The sequence below is a fragment of the Phoxinus phoxinus genome (assembly GCF_949152265.1).
Source record: "Phoxinus phoxinus genome assembly, chromosome: 15".
Taxonomy (NCBI): Eukaryota; Metazoa; Chordata; class Actinopteri; order Cypriniformes; family Leuciscidae; genus Phoxinus; species Phoxinus phoxinus.
In genome coordinates this window covers 12,647,793-12,665,768 of record NC_136890.1, presented here as the reverse complement: position 1 = coordinate 12,665,768, position 17,976 = coordinate 12,647,793, and the positions used below count along the sequence as shown (strand labels likewise).

Sequence of the window (17,976 nt, the reverse complement as noted above, 5' to 3'; positions counted from 1 at the left end):
GAATTTTTACACTCATATCTTGATTATAATTGATTTTCTTTTTTTTTTAATTACATTTCATTCAAAAACAAACAAAAAACGAGTAGCACTTTAATTCTTAACTGTGATCTAAAAAAGGTAAAGTGAAAATATTAACCATATATGCGGTTTATATTGCTTTTTATTGGAATGAAGTAAACATCTGTTGAGTATTTTAACATAAAATTGTTTGATTGTGTTGAATTAAAAAACTTAAAAATGCAGCGGGTCAACCAGACCCACGGACACTGGCTGAATAACAAAAATATGAACACACAAGGGTTAATAAAAGTATGTCTGGTGTTATAGCAAGAAAAGTTGATCATGCTTTTAAAGGGGGGGTAAAATACTTAGTTTCAGTCAATCTCATGTTAATCTTGAGTACCTATAGAGTAATAGTGCGTCCTTCATATTTCCAAAAAGTATTTAGTTTCATCATATTTCTAAACTAAAAATACAGCTTTCCGATTCTATCCAGAAAAAGCCGAGGTCCTTGATTCTGGGCGTGGGCGGAGCTATAGAGTCAAGCGGGGATTTCCAGCACAAGAAATAAATCTGATACCGTTGTACTTACATGAATGGGGTGTTTTATCACTGGGACCGCGCCAGGTTTTAATTGCAACCGGTTTGCAAATCCAACGACGACCTGGGCCTTGTTAATAAAACATTCGTCACTGAAATGACCAGAACACAAAACCGCACTTGCCACACTCCTTTGCTGTCCCGGAAATACAAACTGCATCCACTGTTCCAGTAACACTGGGTTCTTTGGGAAGCTGAACAAGGTAAACTTTCCCTCACATCCCAAAACACACTTTTTTGGAGACATTCTTGACATCAACCATTCCTATTTAGCGCTGCTGATGATGGTTTCCGGTAGTAGCGCGTCGATGAGCGCGGTCTTTCTCTCCTCTGGTCGACGTGTGCGTGAACGCGCTTTTCCGAGAGCAATGCTCATATAAGGAGTTCCACTCTGGGCTACGTCATTAGATCTACGATAGAAAAAAAAACAGCCGAAACGTTGTTGCAACCCGGAAGTATGATTTTCAGCACAGAAATTCTCTGTTATTCGTTCAAAATAACTTTTCAAACTTTGGCCATTATTAGCATGAGAATCCATCTCTTTAACACTGTAAACAACTCTGAATACATGAAACACCATTGTACCCCCCCCCCCCCCCCCTTTAAGTATTTTAGGGTCAATATAATGCTAGAACATATTGAATCCAAATTTATGCATTTATTTATACCTTCAACATCAACAATGATATCTGACATGAGAATGACACACAAGTGTACGATATAGTGTAGGGGAATTTACAGATAAGAACCGAGGACAATATATCATCAATAAAAACCAGGAGTCAGAGATGCAATCAATTGTAGAATAATTTTGCTGAAGAATATTTTGCCGTTTCATCAGCAGAAGTCAGCCTCAGCACTCAGCAAGAAGTTTGTAGACCGCTCTGTGTGCCACATTTAATACAACAGCAATTATACTCTAACACAGGTCACTACACCATTATTTCAGGTTGAATGATTCTAATTGGTTAAGGCATTGATAAATTTAGAAAAATTCTACATATGGGTTGTTAGTCAGTAGCATATCTCCATTTATTATCTTGATGCCATCCAGGATCTCTAGGCTCTCTGGAGTGATGCCATCCAGGATCTCTAGAGTGTCTAGGCTGCAGTTATAGTCATCCTGGGTGCCAATTTATCACCTCACAAACAGCAGGTCCTGTAACAAAGGCTACTAAATCACACACACACACAGATACACAGATTCTTCAAGGTTGGAGTTGGTCGAGCTCTAGCTCTGATCAGAAAACTTTACCAAAACATACACGTTTCTCAGTAAGTACAGACAATATTCGTTATCATTCTCTGGTGATTGAAGATGAAAAGTAAAATAAATGCTTTAACTGTGAATTGGTCACGTAGAGAGTTACCCCAGTGACCTATAGGCTACCCATGGTCAGCTAGAAAAGTAATATGATTTAACATGTGTTGGGTGCTTCTCTTAAAAAACAAAGATAGATAACATGTTCCAGTGATTATTTTACTACTTAAATATCATAGGCTTGAAGAAGTCATTACAATAATTTATATTTAGAAGGATAATTATTGATTAATAAATTGATTAACAACAACTCAAAGGATATTTATTGAAGTAGCAGTGGATTCTGTAATCCACTCATTCAAAAGCATAGTTGTGTAATTGGCCAGTTCCAATAAGAGATGTTGTCACTTTGCTTCCAAGTCAGTTGCAGTTGTTCCCTTTAATCAGGAAGAAAGTTCCAGCAGCGACTCCCAGCAGTCCAAGAGCTAGACCCACTCCACAGAAAACAGCTGGACCAACACTTGGGAGAGCAACTTCAACATCTGAAAAAAACAAACATATAGGATTTTGGAGGCAGTGTGAAATATTAACAGAACACATTTATTTTATTAAGCTGCACTGAAATCTAATATCCATTCCTTTGATTTGATAATGACACTCACCCCATGTTTTGGTCTGAGGTTGACCCTGAAGAGCTATGTGGTTCACAGTGCAGCTGTAAATGTCTCCTTCATTAGGTGTAACCATAAAAGTAGAGAAGATGCTGAAGGTACCATCTGCCCTTGGGCGGAACTGGCTTAAACTCATGCCCTCTGTCACATTAACATTATTAATAGTCCATGAGATGCTGATAGATGGAGGATAGAAGCTGGTCACATGACAGATAAGGGTGTTCTGAACACCTAGTTGTACATCATCCCTTGGATAGATGGATGTTTGTGGTGCATCTAGAAACAATTTTTTTTTATTATTAATTCAAACAATTATATCACTGTAAACTTTTGAGGCAAAACTTGATTATACTGGATGCATATATGTAATTATAATTTAATTTCTTTTTTCCAGATAGATAAAAAGTTCACATGCATCATAGCGTAAATCATAATTTTGGTTTTGAATAAAATAAGGTTAAAAGTAGCATTATTCATAACGAGAGTTAAATTGTTATGTTGTTATAACTGCCTACCACTGACTTTTAATGCATTGGTGAAGATGGGATATTAATTAGTAATGATCCCCTTTATAAAGAGTTAACATATCCCTGTATGTACATATGCAGTATTGATGTTCATTCAGAAATGTAAGATAGCACATTTTCATGCCTTACCCATTTCTGGTGGTGGGCTCTTGAAAATGTTAGTCAAAAAGGCTACATCACTTTTGCATCCTTTCATTTCAACAACACTTGTTTCATAAAAATCAGGAAATCCAAGAGGATTTCCAAAATCAGGTATTGTTACTACTCCTCTCTTCTGATTATAGTCGGCATGCCACATTTCCTCTCCATCAATTCCATGCATATCCTCTCCATCGGTCTCAGAGCATCCATGAATTCCAAAATATTCATGTAATACTGAAATAGAATGACCATAATAAAGTCAATATTGTTATACACATGAAATAGCTATGACTATCAATTAATCGATCAACTATCGATTGTTGATGTTTTATTTCAAGACATTTGTAAGGTTTTTGTCTTTAAAACAATCTTTGGACTAATTTTTTAACGCATCTCATCCCAAGCCTCCTAATTCCAAAACATCACTTTGTTTGTGTGCGAGGGGTTCGCATTTTGCGAAAGGTATGAATTTGATTAAATCTATCAACTAGCATAATGTCTGAAACATGCTAGCAATGCAATAATTGGCAACCTACCCGACCTTTTAACAACGTTTTAACAACATTGGCCAAAAGGTTTGACATTAAACCACCGTTCAGGGCCATTACTTAAGGTTGTGCCTAGGGTGTCTGGACAACCACTGGACAACATACTCGTCACTGCCCTGAAGCGGGAAAATCAGCTTTTTAAATTCCAACCACCTGTTGGGCTCATTTTGTTCTCATTCATCATCGAGCAAGGATACGTGAGTATTGCGTTTAATTTAGCCTCAGCTATCATCAAACACAACCTACAACTTTAATTTAATGTGACTAATGTAGCCTCGCTCGCACTGTTTTAGTTTTTCATTTGATTTGTCCGCTATTTAGTCTTATTATAGTTTCTTTGCTCCTCTGGATTTGTGGATGTTTCCCCGGTTACCGACCTTTATCAGCCGGCTTTCGACTACTGTCTGCCACACAGAACCCGGTTTTGTTCATTAAATGTTCTGATCTTTTTATGTTTTATTTATTATACTTAAAATAAATTTGTATATTCGTTTATTTCGTTTTTTTTTTATTTTTTGGAACTTTTGGAAGTGCAATTTGATTACCATATGCAGTTTTAATAAAGTTGAATTAACGAAACCTTCTGTCATTTTTACTCTTCAAAGTGTTTGCAGGTGTTGATTATATTTTGGCTAATTTACTGATAGGCCCATTAAATAATAATAAGGATAAACAATATTTAAAAAGTATATAATTATCTAACAAAATGCTAGATGGGGGATATCTATAGGCATATCTAGCAGCATAAAAATTGTCAGAACGTCGTCTCTCAGTTGCTGAATGTCGCGTAACAACATTGCTACAGCCCTGACACGTCTTACACAATTCTACGTTGTTACAATGTTACGAGCACGTAGACAGCGACGTTACCATAGCAGAAATGCAACGTGCCAGAGACGTTGCCACAACGTAAATGTGTTTGCTAGGTTTGGCTTTTGGCTTGCATAGTTTGGGACATTTAATATTAAACATTGCCACCATTATATGAGAACTGAACTGAGCTGAATGACATCACATTTTTTCCAAGAGCGGCTATGTATATAAATGAACTAAATTAATAACTTTTTTACAAAAAACAACAACAACCATCACTGAACTTACTTAAGCTGCACTATGAGGCGATTTTCTTCTAGAAACAAACTTTGTTTGCATTATTTTTCTGTTATCACTGTAAAGCTGCTTTGAAACAATCTGTATTGTAAAAAGCACTATAGAAATAAAGGTGATTTGACTTGACTCTGAGTACCATAACAACCACCCAGAGTATCCTAGCAACACCATAGCAACCACTCTGTGTACCCTAGCAAGCACCTAATAGCCACCAGAGTACCTTAGAAACCTCATAGCAGCATCTATCTAAATTGCCTTCAAAACATTATGGGCCCTATCTTGCACCCAGCGCAATACTTTGTACACCGACTCTCACCGATTCTCACATCTACACAAACGCAGCAGTTTTCATTTTTGCAAATCATACATTATTACAAGGAAAAATATTAACACACGAGGGAAATCATTGTTGTGTCCATGAAGATGTGGAAAAAAAAATCTAGGTTACACATTCCCAAATTATTATACGCCTGTTTAATTTGGGTGGGTTTCTCCCATCCCCATACAATGTCACTTCTCTGTCTTTTACGGCCCTGACGAGAACGTAAACAGCTCCTGGCCTGGAAAATCCGCCGTTATTATAGCAATCCGCCATGGAACAAGCGCGCCTGCTCTTAAAGGGAATGTGAGAGGACGCTCTGATTGGTTTATTGCACGCTACGCCTAAACCACACCTATGAATAATGACGCTACTTCAGACCAAACCATTTTAGATTTGCATTGAGCGCAAGAGTCATTTATCCCGCCAGTATATTAGCAACAGCGCCCGAGATCCGCCCACAAAGTTACTTGCGTTTCGCGTTTGATACTTGCGTTTCAGATCGTTAAAATAGGGCCCTATAACTTTAAGCTTTAAAACTACTATAAACTTCAAACTTCTTTAAACTAAAAACCTTCAAACTTATCACACTTTCTGGTCAGGCTTTCTCAAGCCAGCTTTATAGTCTCAATTAACTGTTTTATTTAGTTATTTTTTTATAAAATACTGTAAAGTATTTTTCATTTATTATCCTCTCAAAAACCCCAGTACATGCTGTGTGATGCTGGCCGGTACTGTTTCATTATGGACATTGGGTTGAATTTGGCATTATACATGCTTTTTTTTTTTTTTTTATGTCACTGCGGTTTGCTTTAAAATTGAAAATCACCTGCTTGTGTTTTTATGGAGAGTAACCTTATAATATATGCTACCTATCAGAATGTTCTTCCAATGCTATATTCTCAAAGTTATGACTTTAAGGTCTATCCATCAATTTTCCAAAACCATTGGAAGGTCATAGAATTAATTTGTTGGAAACAAAACCTACGCAGATATAGTGTTTGATTGTAAGCCGTAACTTCAACTATTCAGTGTATAAGTTCAATAAATCTTTAGCCGATCCTGACTGGAATCATGTACACATCCTTACATTTCAGAATATGGCTTTACATTAGTTGTCTGTTAATATTTTAAAAGCAAGAAACTTGGATCAGATATATATGTAATTTCTTGAATACAAGAACATTGAAAAATACAAGAACATTCTACAATAATTATGATGTGTTTAGATAACTGTAGGCTATTAATGGTTTAGAGATCATTACCTGCAACTGGGTCGATTCTACACTGTAAAAAATGTGGCTGCGATTAGTTAAAATTTGTTGAGATAACTTAAATATCCAACTTAACCAAACTAAACTAAAGTTAACTAAACTTAATATTTCAAGTCAAGCTTGAACACATACTTTTTAAAGTTGAAACAATGTTGGATTTTAAGTTGTGCTAAATAATCGCAGCAATTTTTTTTACAGTGTACTCTCAAATCTAACAGAAACTTGTCTTGCCATGTCTTCATTGACTACAACTTCTGATAACATATTGCATAGACATTCTAATCATTGCTGATTTTTAAGTGTTCATTGTGCTTTATGATGACACAATGATGGAGTACTATAACATGTCTTAGCACCACTAAGGGTGATTTAAAAAATGAATCAAATGGTCTCATGAAATCACCAAGTTACCAAGAGATTCCAGGAGTTTTGAACATTACTTGTTACTTATGGAGAATAGTGCCAAAGTGATTAATTTTTTTTACAAACCAAATTTACATAATCATATTTTTTCAAACAATGGTTGTGTGAAAGGAAATACTTAAAACCCTTAAGAAAAACACAAGCAGGTTTTGAATGAATGACTAATGGTGTTACACATGATCAGTTTTGTCATTTTACCACTTCCTGATTAAAAAACTTTAACTTACATTCAGCATCGGTTGAAATAACAACAGCAAGCGTGAGAATGGTTATGTACAGCTCCATCTTGATAGACGAGAGTCGAACAAACGTCAGAGGAATATTTAACAGAGAGGAAAAATCAGGTATTTCCTCTGAAAAGGCTTTTGCATCATCCACTCAGAGTTTGACCTACAGAGTGACATGACTGTATCTAGGAGGAATAAAAGGTTTTCCTCTTTCACCTGTCAGACAGCTTGCTCTAACATTATTCCTTCAGTCTGCAAGTGTAAATACAAAACTGCAGTGACAAACTGGTTTATTTTTTGTTTTTTTACTACTAAATAGAGTAATGAGCTTTGGACTGACCCTTAAATATTGTCATTTTTTTATTGTTGGTGAGTAACTCACTCAGTTCTGTGTTAAGATATTGGGTTATTTTTGCATGCCAGATTTAATATGAATTTTGAACCATTTTAAAGCATATCCATTTAATACGCAGTCGCTGTTTGGCCGGAGTCAAAATAGTAACCAGCATTATATGTTATTTCAGGGATCTGTTGTTTCTTGACCTAACACATTACAATTACTTCTATTGTAAACTAATTTGTCAGGTTAATATAGTCAGATTAAATAAAAAAATTTTAACTTAAATAAAACCTGTTAAATGAGTTGTTTTCTCAAGATACACACCTTAAGCACACTAAGAAAAACGTCTCGGTTACGTATGTAACCCTCGTTCCCTGAGTACAGGGAACGGAGACGTACGTCGGGTTCCCCTGACGAATTGGGATCACGCTAGGGAGCCTATTACCTTCCAGAAACTAAACAAACAGCCAATGAACATTGGCATGCAACATTTGCATTCCGCGGACCCGCCCGTCAGCGCGGGTATAAAAGCCGGAAGTAAACATTGCATCATCGCTTTTCGCTGAGGAGCCGAAGTAACGGACCCCTGCGAAGGTGCAGCCACATGGCAAAGGGACGTACGTCTCCGTTCCCTGTACTCAGGGAACGAGGGTTACATACGTAACCGAGACGTTCCCTTTCGTCCAGGGAACTCCGACGTACGTCGGGTTCCCCTGACGAATTGGGATCCCTAATAAAACGCCATGGTGCTGGCCCCTTCCAGTGCCCAGCTAAGCCGCCCTACAGCAGTTTCAATAAATTTCGGGGGCTGCTAGGAATCCACTGCTGTTCCGCAAGACCCACACAGAGGACATCGGATAACACTGGGAAGCGTGCCTCAACCCCCGGGGGGGGAGGCACACTACGGAAAACCAGGATGCCTGAACTGGCCTGGAATACTCACATGAATTCACATAGTGAACATATGGAGTCCCTGAGATGGTCCCAACCATTGGAATTGGGAGGGCATACAACAAGGACGACGGCGCGAGTCCGTCGGGGAAGACACGGCTGGACTGCACGTGGCAAAAACCGGTACACAAGGCCACTGAACACCCAGTCTGCTACGACTCTTGCTAGAGGAGCAAACCTGGCGCCGGGCGGTCCGCTACGCCGGGCGCCGGGGGGGTGATGGAGGAGCTCAACGAGGTTACCACTTAGGGGCCAGCGGAGCGGAAGAGACGCACTTATCTGATTACAGAGTGGCGCAGCAAGCCGACACAACCTATTCCCTCGACCCACTGGACGAAGCCAGAACCCGGGAGGAAACCGGTTCCACACGGAGGTTATAGAACCTAGCAAACGTGTTAGGTGTCGCCCAGCCCCCAGCTCTACAAATGTCTGTCAGCGAGGCGCCTTGAGCCAACGCCCAGGAAGCGGCAACACCTCTAGTTGAGTGAGCGCGCAACCTGGGGGGACAAGGCTCACCCTGAGCCTCATAGGCTCGGGTGATGGCATCCACTATCCAGTGGGCTAACCTCTGCTTGGAGACGGCCTTCCCCTTCTGCCAGCCTCCGTAACAGACAAGGAGCTGGTCTGAGGTCCTGAAGCTTTGCGTTCTGTCAACGTAACACCGCAAGGAGCGGACGGGACAGAGAAAAGCTAGCTGGGTCTGCCTCCTCCTGGGGCAGCGCTTGCAGGTTCACTACCTGATCTCTAAACGGAGTGGTAGGAACCTTGGGCACATATCCGGGGCGGGGTCTCAGTGTTACGTGGGACAGGCCCGGCCCGAACTTTAGGCACGATTCGTCGACCGAAAATGCTTGCAGATCCCCGACCCTTTTAAAAAAAGCCAATGCTAACAGGAGCGCTGTCTTAATAGACAGGATATCAAGCTCTACTGCTCAAAGGGAGGACTCTGGAGAGCTCTCAGTACCAGAGTCAAGTCCCAAGGGGGTACAGAGTGTACAGGGCGAGGAGGGTTTAACCTCCTAGCACCCTTCAGGAATCTGATGACCAGGTCGTGCTTTCCCACCGACTTATCGTCAACTGCATCGTGATGCGCTGCAATGGCAGCGACATACACTTTGAGGGTTGAAGGGGACAGCCTACGCTCCAACCCATCTTGCAGGAAAGAAAGCACAACGCCGATCGGGCAAGTTCGGGGGTCCTCCTGACGGGAGGAGCACCAAGCGACGAACAGGTTCCACTTCAACGCATAGAGGCGCCTCGTAGAGGGGGCTCTAGCGGAAGCGATAGTGTCTACCACTGCCTGTGGCAGCCCACTCAGAACCTCCGCGTCCCGTCCAGGGACCAGACATGGAGTTTCCAGAGGTCTGGACGCGGGTGCCGTAGAGTGCCCCGTCTCTGAGAAAGTAGATCCTTCCTCAGAGGAATTGGCCAAGGAGGGGCTGTCGAGAGGAGCATGAGTTCTGGGAACCAAGTCCTGGTGGGCCAGTACGGCGCCACTAGCAAGACCTGCTGCTCTTCCTCCCTGACCTTGCACAGAGTCTGCGCAAGAAGGCTCACTGGGGGGAACGCATATTTGCGTAGGCCCCGGGGCCAGCTGTGAGCCAGGGCGTCCGTGCCGAGGGTCCCCTCGGACAGGGAGTAAAACCACTGGCAATGGGTCGTGTCCGGAGAGGCGAACAGGTCGACCTGTGCCGCTCCGAAGACACTCCAAATCAGCTGGACCGCCTGGGGATGGAGTCGCCATTCTCCGGGCAGGGGGGTGAACCGTGAAAGCTGTCGGCCACACGGTTGAGAGCCCCCGGCACGTAAGCGGCATGAAGCGACCTCAGATGCTTCTGACTCCATAGGAGGAGGTGGGAGGCGAGTCGCGACATACGACGGGAGCGTAGACCACCTTGACGGTTGATGTACGCAACGGTCGCAGTGTTGTCCGTACGGACCAGTACGTGCTTGTGTCTGAGAACCCCTACGAGGCGACACAGAGCTAGACGTACTGCTTGCAACTTCAGGCAGTTGATGTGCCAATGCAGCTGGGGCCCCGTCCACAGACCCGAGACTGCATGCCCTTTGTACGTGGCCCCCCACCCCGTGGCCGAGGCATCTGTGAAAACCACAGCATGCCTGGAAACCTGGATCAGGGGCACTCCAGCCCGAAGGAACGCAGGGTCCGACCACGGGGAGAAGGTTTGGCGGCAGTGCGGGGTCACTTGGACCCGGAACGAGCCACTCTGCCACGCCCACCTGGGGACTCGATCGTGAAGCCAGCGCTGTAGCGGTCTCATATGTAACAGGCCGAGCGGTGTAATTGCCGCTGCGGCCGCCATATGCCCCAGGAGCCTCTGAAATTGTTTCAGTGGAACCGCTGTCCTGCCTCGAAAAGACCTGAGGCAGGTGAGCACTGACTGGACGCGCTCCTCTGTGAGGCGCGCAGTCTGGGCGACCGAGTCCAGCTCCATACCGAGATAAGAGATCCTCTGCGTGGGGCAGAGTTTGCTCTTGTCCCAGTTGACCTGAAGACCCAACTGACTGAGATGCCGGAGCACCATGTCCCTGTGTTCGCACAGAACCTCCCGAGAGTGAGCTATAATGAGCCAGTCGTCGAGGTAATTGAGGATGCGAACGCCTTGCTCTCTCATGGGAGCAATGGCCGCCTCCGCGACTTTCGTGAAGACACGGGGGGACAGGGCCAGCCCGAAGGGCAGGACTCTGTACTGATACGCTCGACCCTCGAACGCAAACCGCAGAAACGGTCTGTGTCGAGGAAGTATCGAGACGTGAAAGTAAGCGTCCTTCAGGTCGATTGCTGCAAACCAATCCCGGGGACGGATGCATTCGAAAATGCGCTTCTGCGTGAGCATCTTGAAAGGGAGTTTGTGCAGGGCCCGATTCAAGGAACGCAGGTCCAGGATTGGTCGTAACCCACCGCTTTTCTTGGGTACAATGAAGTAGGGGCTGTAAAACCCGGACCTCATCTCGGCAAGAGGGACCGGCTCGATCGCGTCCTTCGCCAGCAGGACATCGATCTCTTTCCGCAGGACAGGGGCAGCAGAGCGGGGGACAGGGACCCGGCTCCAGCGACGACATGGCGACCAAGAGCGGGGTCTGGGCGCAGGTACTGACACCCACCTGTCCACTCCGGGGGGCAGACGGCAGAGAGGGTTCTTCGTGTACCCTCTGCTGCGGGCTGCCCCGTGGCGAGGGGAGGGGGAGAGACGAGGAACGAGGCCCTGACTCCTCGCAACCCCGTCTCTGCGCCTCCGTGGCCAGCCGTAGGCCGGGGCGAGGCGGAGGGTTCCGCGAGGCCGCTACCCGCAGGCTGGGGAGAGGGGAGCGGGGGCCGTGTCGCACTGAGACGACACGCGCCGCCGCTGCGACCCTCTCGCACGGGGGAGACTGCGTGCCCGACAGTCTCGGCCGTGGATGACCTGGAAAAGGATACGGAAACTGCTCTTTTATTGAGGAAGTGGGTACCACTGACTGTGTCAGTTGCGGAACACAAATTACAAACAAAGGATTCTCCACCCAGCCCTCCCCCGGGGGAAGGAGGCGAATCGGGACCGCCTCCCGAAGAGCAGCAGCATCCAGTTCCAGGTCGCCCGCATCAGGAACGACGTCCACCTCTCTTCTTCCTGGAAGGTGCAGGTGGCGTCGGAGCGGGCTGGGCCGCCCTCTTACGGCCCGACCTCCGTCCCCCAGGCTGAGACTGCTGGCCTGGAGGGGGAGCGGCCGCCGGAGGACGACCTCGGCGACGAGCGGCCGGAGGCTGTGCAGCAACAGGAGTTGGGCCAGCAGCGGCTTTCCTCCTGTGCAGGACATGCCGCATAGCTTCCGACTGCTTCTGGGCGGCGGAAAACTCTTGGGCTAAGTTATCCACCGCCTCGCCGAAGAGGCCCCCATGGGACACGGGGAAGTCGAGAAGTTTGTTCCTCTCGACTTCCCGCATATCCGCAAGGGTAAGCCACAGGTGGCGCTCCTGGACCACAAGCGTGGACATCGCCCGACCTAGCGAACGTGCGGTAACCTCCGTCGCCCGTAGAGCGAAGTTGGTCGCCGCACGCAGCTCCTGCAGCAAGGCTGGGTCGGGACCACCCCCCTGCAGGTCATGGAGTGCTTTGGCCTGGTGGACCTGAAGCAGAGCCATGGCATGCAGAGCGGAGGCGGCGTCTCCACACGCCTTATAGGCCTCCCCGGTTAGACCCGAGGAGAACCTACAGGCGCGGGAGGGGAGTGAAGGGGCACCCCGCCAGGTGGAAGCGGTCTTCGGACACAGCTGCATCGCGATAGACCGCTCCACTGTGGGGATTCCCTCGTACCCGTGCGCCGCCCCGCTGTCAAGGGTGGTGAAGAGGGAGGGGCGAGGAGGCCCCCGCCGGTACGCCAGAGGCGCCGACCAGGACTTCCTCAACTCCTCATGCACTTCAGGGAAGAAGGGCACTGGAGCGGTACGCGGGGCATCCGCACGTACCGCAGCAGGCCAATCATCAAGCCGCGAATGCGAGGGCCCGGGCGAAGGGTTCCACTCGAGTCCCACATTCGCGGCCGCCCTTTCGAGCATAGCAACCACCTCAGGATCAGCGTCAGCTGCAGCCACCACACCCGAAGGGGGTAGACCCGCTGACTCGTCACCCGAAGATGATTGCTCCCCTTCCGATGCCGCGATAGACATCTGGTCCTCCGGGGGCGCTCCAAAGGAAACAACCGGAACCGTGCGGGACGGCCCCGGAAGTTCCGCCGGAAGCGCCGCTGGCAGCGAGCTACTAGAGGAGTGGGAAGCTCGCGAAGATATTTCACCACACGAGTCATTCCGCACTGTAACCCTCATACGCTCACCAACGGGAATGACCGAAGTAGCCGCCTGTCGAACTGAGCCGACAGACGAACTAGACCGGGCATTATCCGAAGGGACTCCCCCATATTTCAGGGATCTCAGTCTCGAGCGGAGCGTCGCGATGGCCATGCTCCCACAGAGAGAGCATGACTCATCCAACAACGCTGCCTCAGCATGCTTTAAGCCCAAACATGCGAGACAGTGTTGATGGCCGTCATCCGGAGGGAGAAGTCTACCGCATCCAGAAACGCACGGGTGAGTCGACATCCTGAAAAGGACGCGAAACACCCGCCAGCTCTTTTAGAAAGAAAAGAGAGAGAGAAAAACAAGAGAGAGAGAGAGAGAGAGAACGCGCCGAAGCGCCGAGGGACCACCGCAGCAGACAGACGGGGGAAACTGCAACCCTTTGCTGCTTTGAAGGCGAAGATCGCTGCACCGCGCTATCACACCGGCGATTCTGCTCTCCAGGTAAGCTGTTGTTTCTCCAAAAGGCTTAGGTAGGCACAGTATAACTGAGGCTCCGAAGCGAAAGGCGATGATGTAATGTTTACTTCCGGCTTTTATACCCGCGCTGACGGGCGGGTCCGCGGAATGCAAATGTTGCATGCCAATGTTCATTGGCTGTTTGTTTAGTTTCTCGAAGGTAATAGGCTCCCTAGCGTGATCCCAATTCGTCAGGGGAACCCGACGTACGTCGGAGTTCCCTGGACGAAAGGGAACATGAATTGTTTCCCACAACTGTAAATACTTTTATAATGCCTGTTCATCAAATTGTAACGGTCTGGTCTGCACACACTAAGAGGCGGAATATGAACTCTATAGTATTTATTTAAACCTCAGAGAAACATAGGAGAAAATCACAAACCACTGAGCACATACGAGAACCGACAAGGTACTTGACATAACAGGGAGTTTACAGTCCGCGTGAACCGGAAGTTGCAAACGACTTTTCTCAAGTGTTGTGACGCATTTCCGAGTGAAAGGGAATATTGAACAGAGGGCAGGGTTTTACTTTAGTACTCCTCCTCTCCATCTCTCGCCCATAGCAGAGTAACGGTTTGAGGGGAGTGGTTAAGCGATTAACCAACCTAAGCCGTCAAGCCTATGTCATCAGAAAAAGAACCATTCCAGACCCGGAAGTAACTTTTCAAACTTTGATTAACGATAACTTCGGCAAACATTTTTTTTTTTCGTGTATTAACTTGCACGGATGAATTGTTCACCACAAGACTAGTAATATCCGCTAACAAAGTAAATAGGGTCAATTTTGATTTCGTGCCGACTTTAAATACAAGACGAACATAATGACTGACAGTTGATAATTATACGAAACAACAGAAACAAACGAAAAGATAATCAGTAACCGAATGGAGCAGAGAAACAGGAACTAAGATAAACAAAATAGAATATAAAAGTCCTTAACAGTGACACAAATATTCTGGGAAATGTATATTTTAATACATTTTAAACCATATTTAATGATTCAGATGCTCAATTCAAAAGCTTGTTTTATATATAAAGAGACACAGTATGAGTGAACTCATTCTAAAATTAAAGTGAGATGTTCATTTTTTATTTATTAAAAAATAAAACTGGTCATATAGCCTATGGAAGACACACTCATTAAAACAGAATTCTAATCATGTTTCAGTCGCAAGACTTCAATCACACAAGACTGCTCATCTACCATGACAATCAAAGCTGCAAAGTAATAAATGTCATATGGATTTTCTTGTGAATGAAAATGAGGCTGTGAGGGATAGACTTAGTCTTTACAATGGCCTTCACTATATAAAGATCCTAGATCATGTGTAATTTTCAAAAATCAGAACTCTCAAAACTGTTTTAATGGTCTTTATGTATATTTAACTTTTTTTTTTTGTTAGAAAGATGTTTTGTCAGCTGAATAATTAGTATGTTGTTAAACAACAGTATGGTAAATGGACTGCATTTATATAGTGCTTTCACAGACCCAATGGCCACCAAAGCGCTTTACAATATTGCCTCACATTCACCTATTCACTCACTCATTCATACACCGACGGCGGTGTCAGCCATGCAAGGCGATCCAGCTCGTCGGGAGCAGTGGGGGTTAGGTGTCTTGCTCAAGGACACCTCGATACTTGGTCAGGTGGAACCGGGAATTGAACCACCAACCTTCCGGTTTGTAGACAATCTACATGAACCACTGAGCCACTGCCGCCCTTTGGGGACGCTCCTGAAGTATGAATGAAACTAATCCAATCCTGATTGGTGTTGCGTCGTGACGTAACGTGACGGGATAACCAGATGCATAAAAGTGTCGACACACACACTTAAGTGTGCACGGGAAGAGACCTGCAGAGAAACGGCCCCTGCCTCGACAGGATGTCTGCTCCCTGATTCTGAACCCTCGGGATATATATTTCTCTAATAGATAATAATTTCCCCTGGGACCATAGATTAATCTGATGCGCCAGTCTGGATAGAGGGCGCGATCTGAGTCCCCCTTGTCGGTTCAGATAAATTGATGTCTGGGAGGAAGCTCCTCAGAGCCCTGAACACAGCCAACATCTCTAGGCAAAATATATGCCAAAAATGTTGATGGTTCTGCCACAGACCCCTGGCAAAGCGGCCATTCATGACCGCGCCCAAGCCAGTGAAGGGAGGCGCCTGTCGAAACGGTTTTCCGGGCGACATGACGCTGCTAACACTGGCCCTTGGGACATGAACCAAGGTTTCTTCCATATTAATTAGTGAAACGAAGGCATCGGCGCGTAACCCTGATTGTTCGGAACGGATTCCCCTTGGCTATCAGCCACCACTGAAGGGGCCTCATGTGTAGAAGGTCCAAAAGGTATTATGTTGGACACAGCTGCCATGAGGCCCAGCAGTCTTTGAAATTGCTTTACAGTGATGGCCTGGCCTAGCTTTATCCCGGACGCCATGGCCCGGATGGACTCGATACACGCGGGAGACATATGTGCCCACATCGTATCCGAGTTCCATACCACGCCCAGAAACTTAGTTTTCTGAGCTGGTACCAACACACTTTTCTTCGTGTTGAGTCTCACCCCCAAGCTCGGAATACGGCCAAGGACGAAATCTCGATGCCGAACTGCCATTGCTCGAGACTGAGCCAGAATGGGCCAGTCGTCGATTAAATTAAGTGTAAGGATGGCCTGAAGCCTCAGTAGGACCAGAGCTGCATCCATACACTTGGAGCTTTTGCGATGGGAGAGTGCTAGGCCAAACGGAGGAACCTGAATTTGGTACGCTTCGAACCTTCCGAACCTCAGGAACCTCCTGTGTATTGGAAGTATGGAGCACGGAAGTATGCGTCTTTTAGACCTATCGTGATAAACCAGTCCTCGGACCTGATTTGATTCATGATGAGCATCTTGAACCTGAAGCTCCTCAGAGAACGATTTAAGTGACTCAGATCTAAAATCGGCAGGAACCCTCCATCCTTCTTTGGAACTATAAAATACCGGCTGAGAAATCCGGACTCCCTGTCTGGAGGAGGAACCCATCATATGGCCTCTCTGACCAGAAAAAAGGGTATACTTTTTGTTCCATCACCCAATCCTGCTTATACGTGTTCTCGACCCTCTGAAGCAGATGACCGGCAAGGATTAGTCGAGACCGATTTTGTAACCATAGTCAATGCCCTTTTTCAAGCTTTTTGGAGCTAACACAACGGTATGCGTTCGCTGGAAACTAATGTGTAATGTGGCCCAAAGCGTCCTGGACGGCGGGCAACCACATAGTTTTCCTGAGGGCTCCGCTGTGAGAACAACCTCAGTTGCTCTAGAACGGGTTGGGTGGGAGGGAAAAGGTCTAATTTTTATTTCAGGTAGAACATCTTTCCTGAAGCCCTCTTGCCTGAAGGACGGCCCTCAGGTCATCCTTCTGATCAAAAGAGCGAGATTGCTAAACTCCCTGGGGGGGGGGGGGGGCTCTAGAGGAAGGAGTGGGGTTTATCCCATGACTTAGATAACTCATTATGCAAGTCAGGAAAAATAAATAAATAAATACAAATGGTAAGCTCTGACGCTGATGTTGTGATTGTTGCTGCAGGAAGTGCTCATATCCTTTCTTAGTTATTTATTAAGCGCTTCTTGTCTAACATGTGGCCAGTTGATTTTTCATCTGGCCACAGCACGGATCACAACACGCTATTAAGCCTCGATGTTGCAGATTTTTTATTTTAAACATCGGGTGCTTGTCACGGGCAGAAGAAGCCGAATCATGGGCTTAGAACCATTCAAATAAAGAATGAGAAAGTGCCGCAGCAGTCTCACTCTCATCAGCAAAATTCATATTTTATTATTTATTTTATTTATGAACCCCACGATCTGAGTCGCGGACCTGAACAATGGAGAACGTGAGCTGGCAAATCTAATTCACGTTCATCCGCCTCGATGCTGAACACACCCACTCCCTCAGAAGCAGATAGTTCAAACATCAGGATCTCATCACGGGCAGAAGAAGCCGCAGCGCGGGCTTCTGCACCATGAACGGGAGCCCCAGAACCTTTAAATAGGAAATGAAAAAAGTGCCGCAGCAGTCTCATTCTCATCTGCAAGATCCCATCGCGAACCCCGCGATCTGATTCGCCGCGCCGCGAGCTGTGTGAATTTTACTCACGCTCACCCGCCTTGATGCTGAACACATCCACTCCCTCAGAAGTGTATAGTTCAAACAACAGGTTCTCATCACGGGCAGAAGAAGCCGCAGCGCGGGCTTCTGCACCATGAAAGGGAGCCACAGAACC

General features: G+C 46.1%; 1 protein-coding gene across 2 annotated transcripts in view; it reads right to left on the bottom strand.

Annotated features, from left to right (window-relative positions):
* Positions 1-1,239: 1,239 nt before the first annotated feature.
* The window catches only part of LOC307011276 (H-2 class II histocompatibility antigen, A-D alpha chain-like), a 67,214-nt gene continuing 50,477 nt past the window's right edge, over positions 1,240-17,976 (bottom strand). The window contains exons 1-4 of one of the 2 annotated variants that reach the window (XM_079636743.1): positions 7,102-7,189; positions 3,189-3,434; positions 2,524-2,808; positions 1,240-2,403 (exon numbers count right to left, since the gene is read on the bottom strand). In XM_079636743.1, coding sequence (XP_079492869.1) covers positions 2,282-2,403; positions 2,524-2,808; positions 3,189-3,434; positions 7,102-7,159 — 711 coding nt within the window. In that variant the 5' untranslated portion in view covers positions 7,160-7,189 and the 3' untranslated portion in view covers positions 1,240-2,281. Of the gene's footprint in view, positions 2,404-2,523; positions 2,809-3,188; positions 3,435-7,101; positions 7,190-17,976 lie in introns of those variants that run through there. The other variant, XM_079636744.1, reaches the window with a different exon arrangement.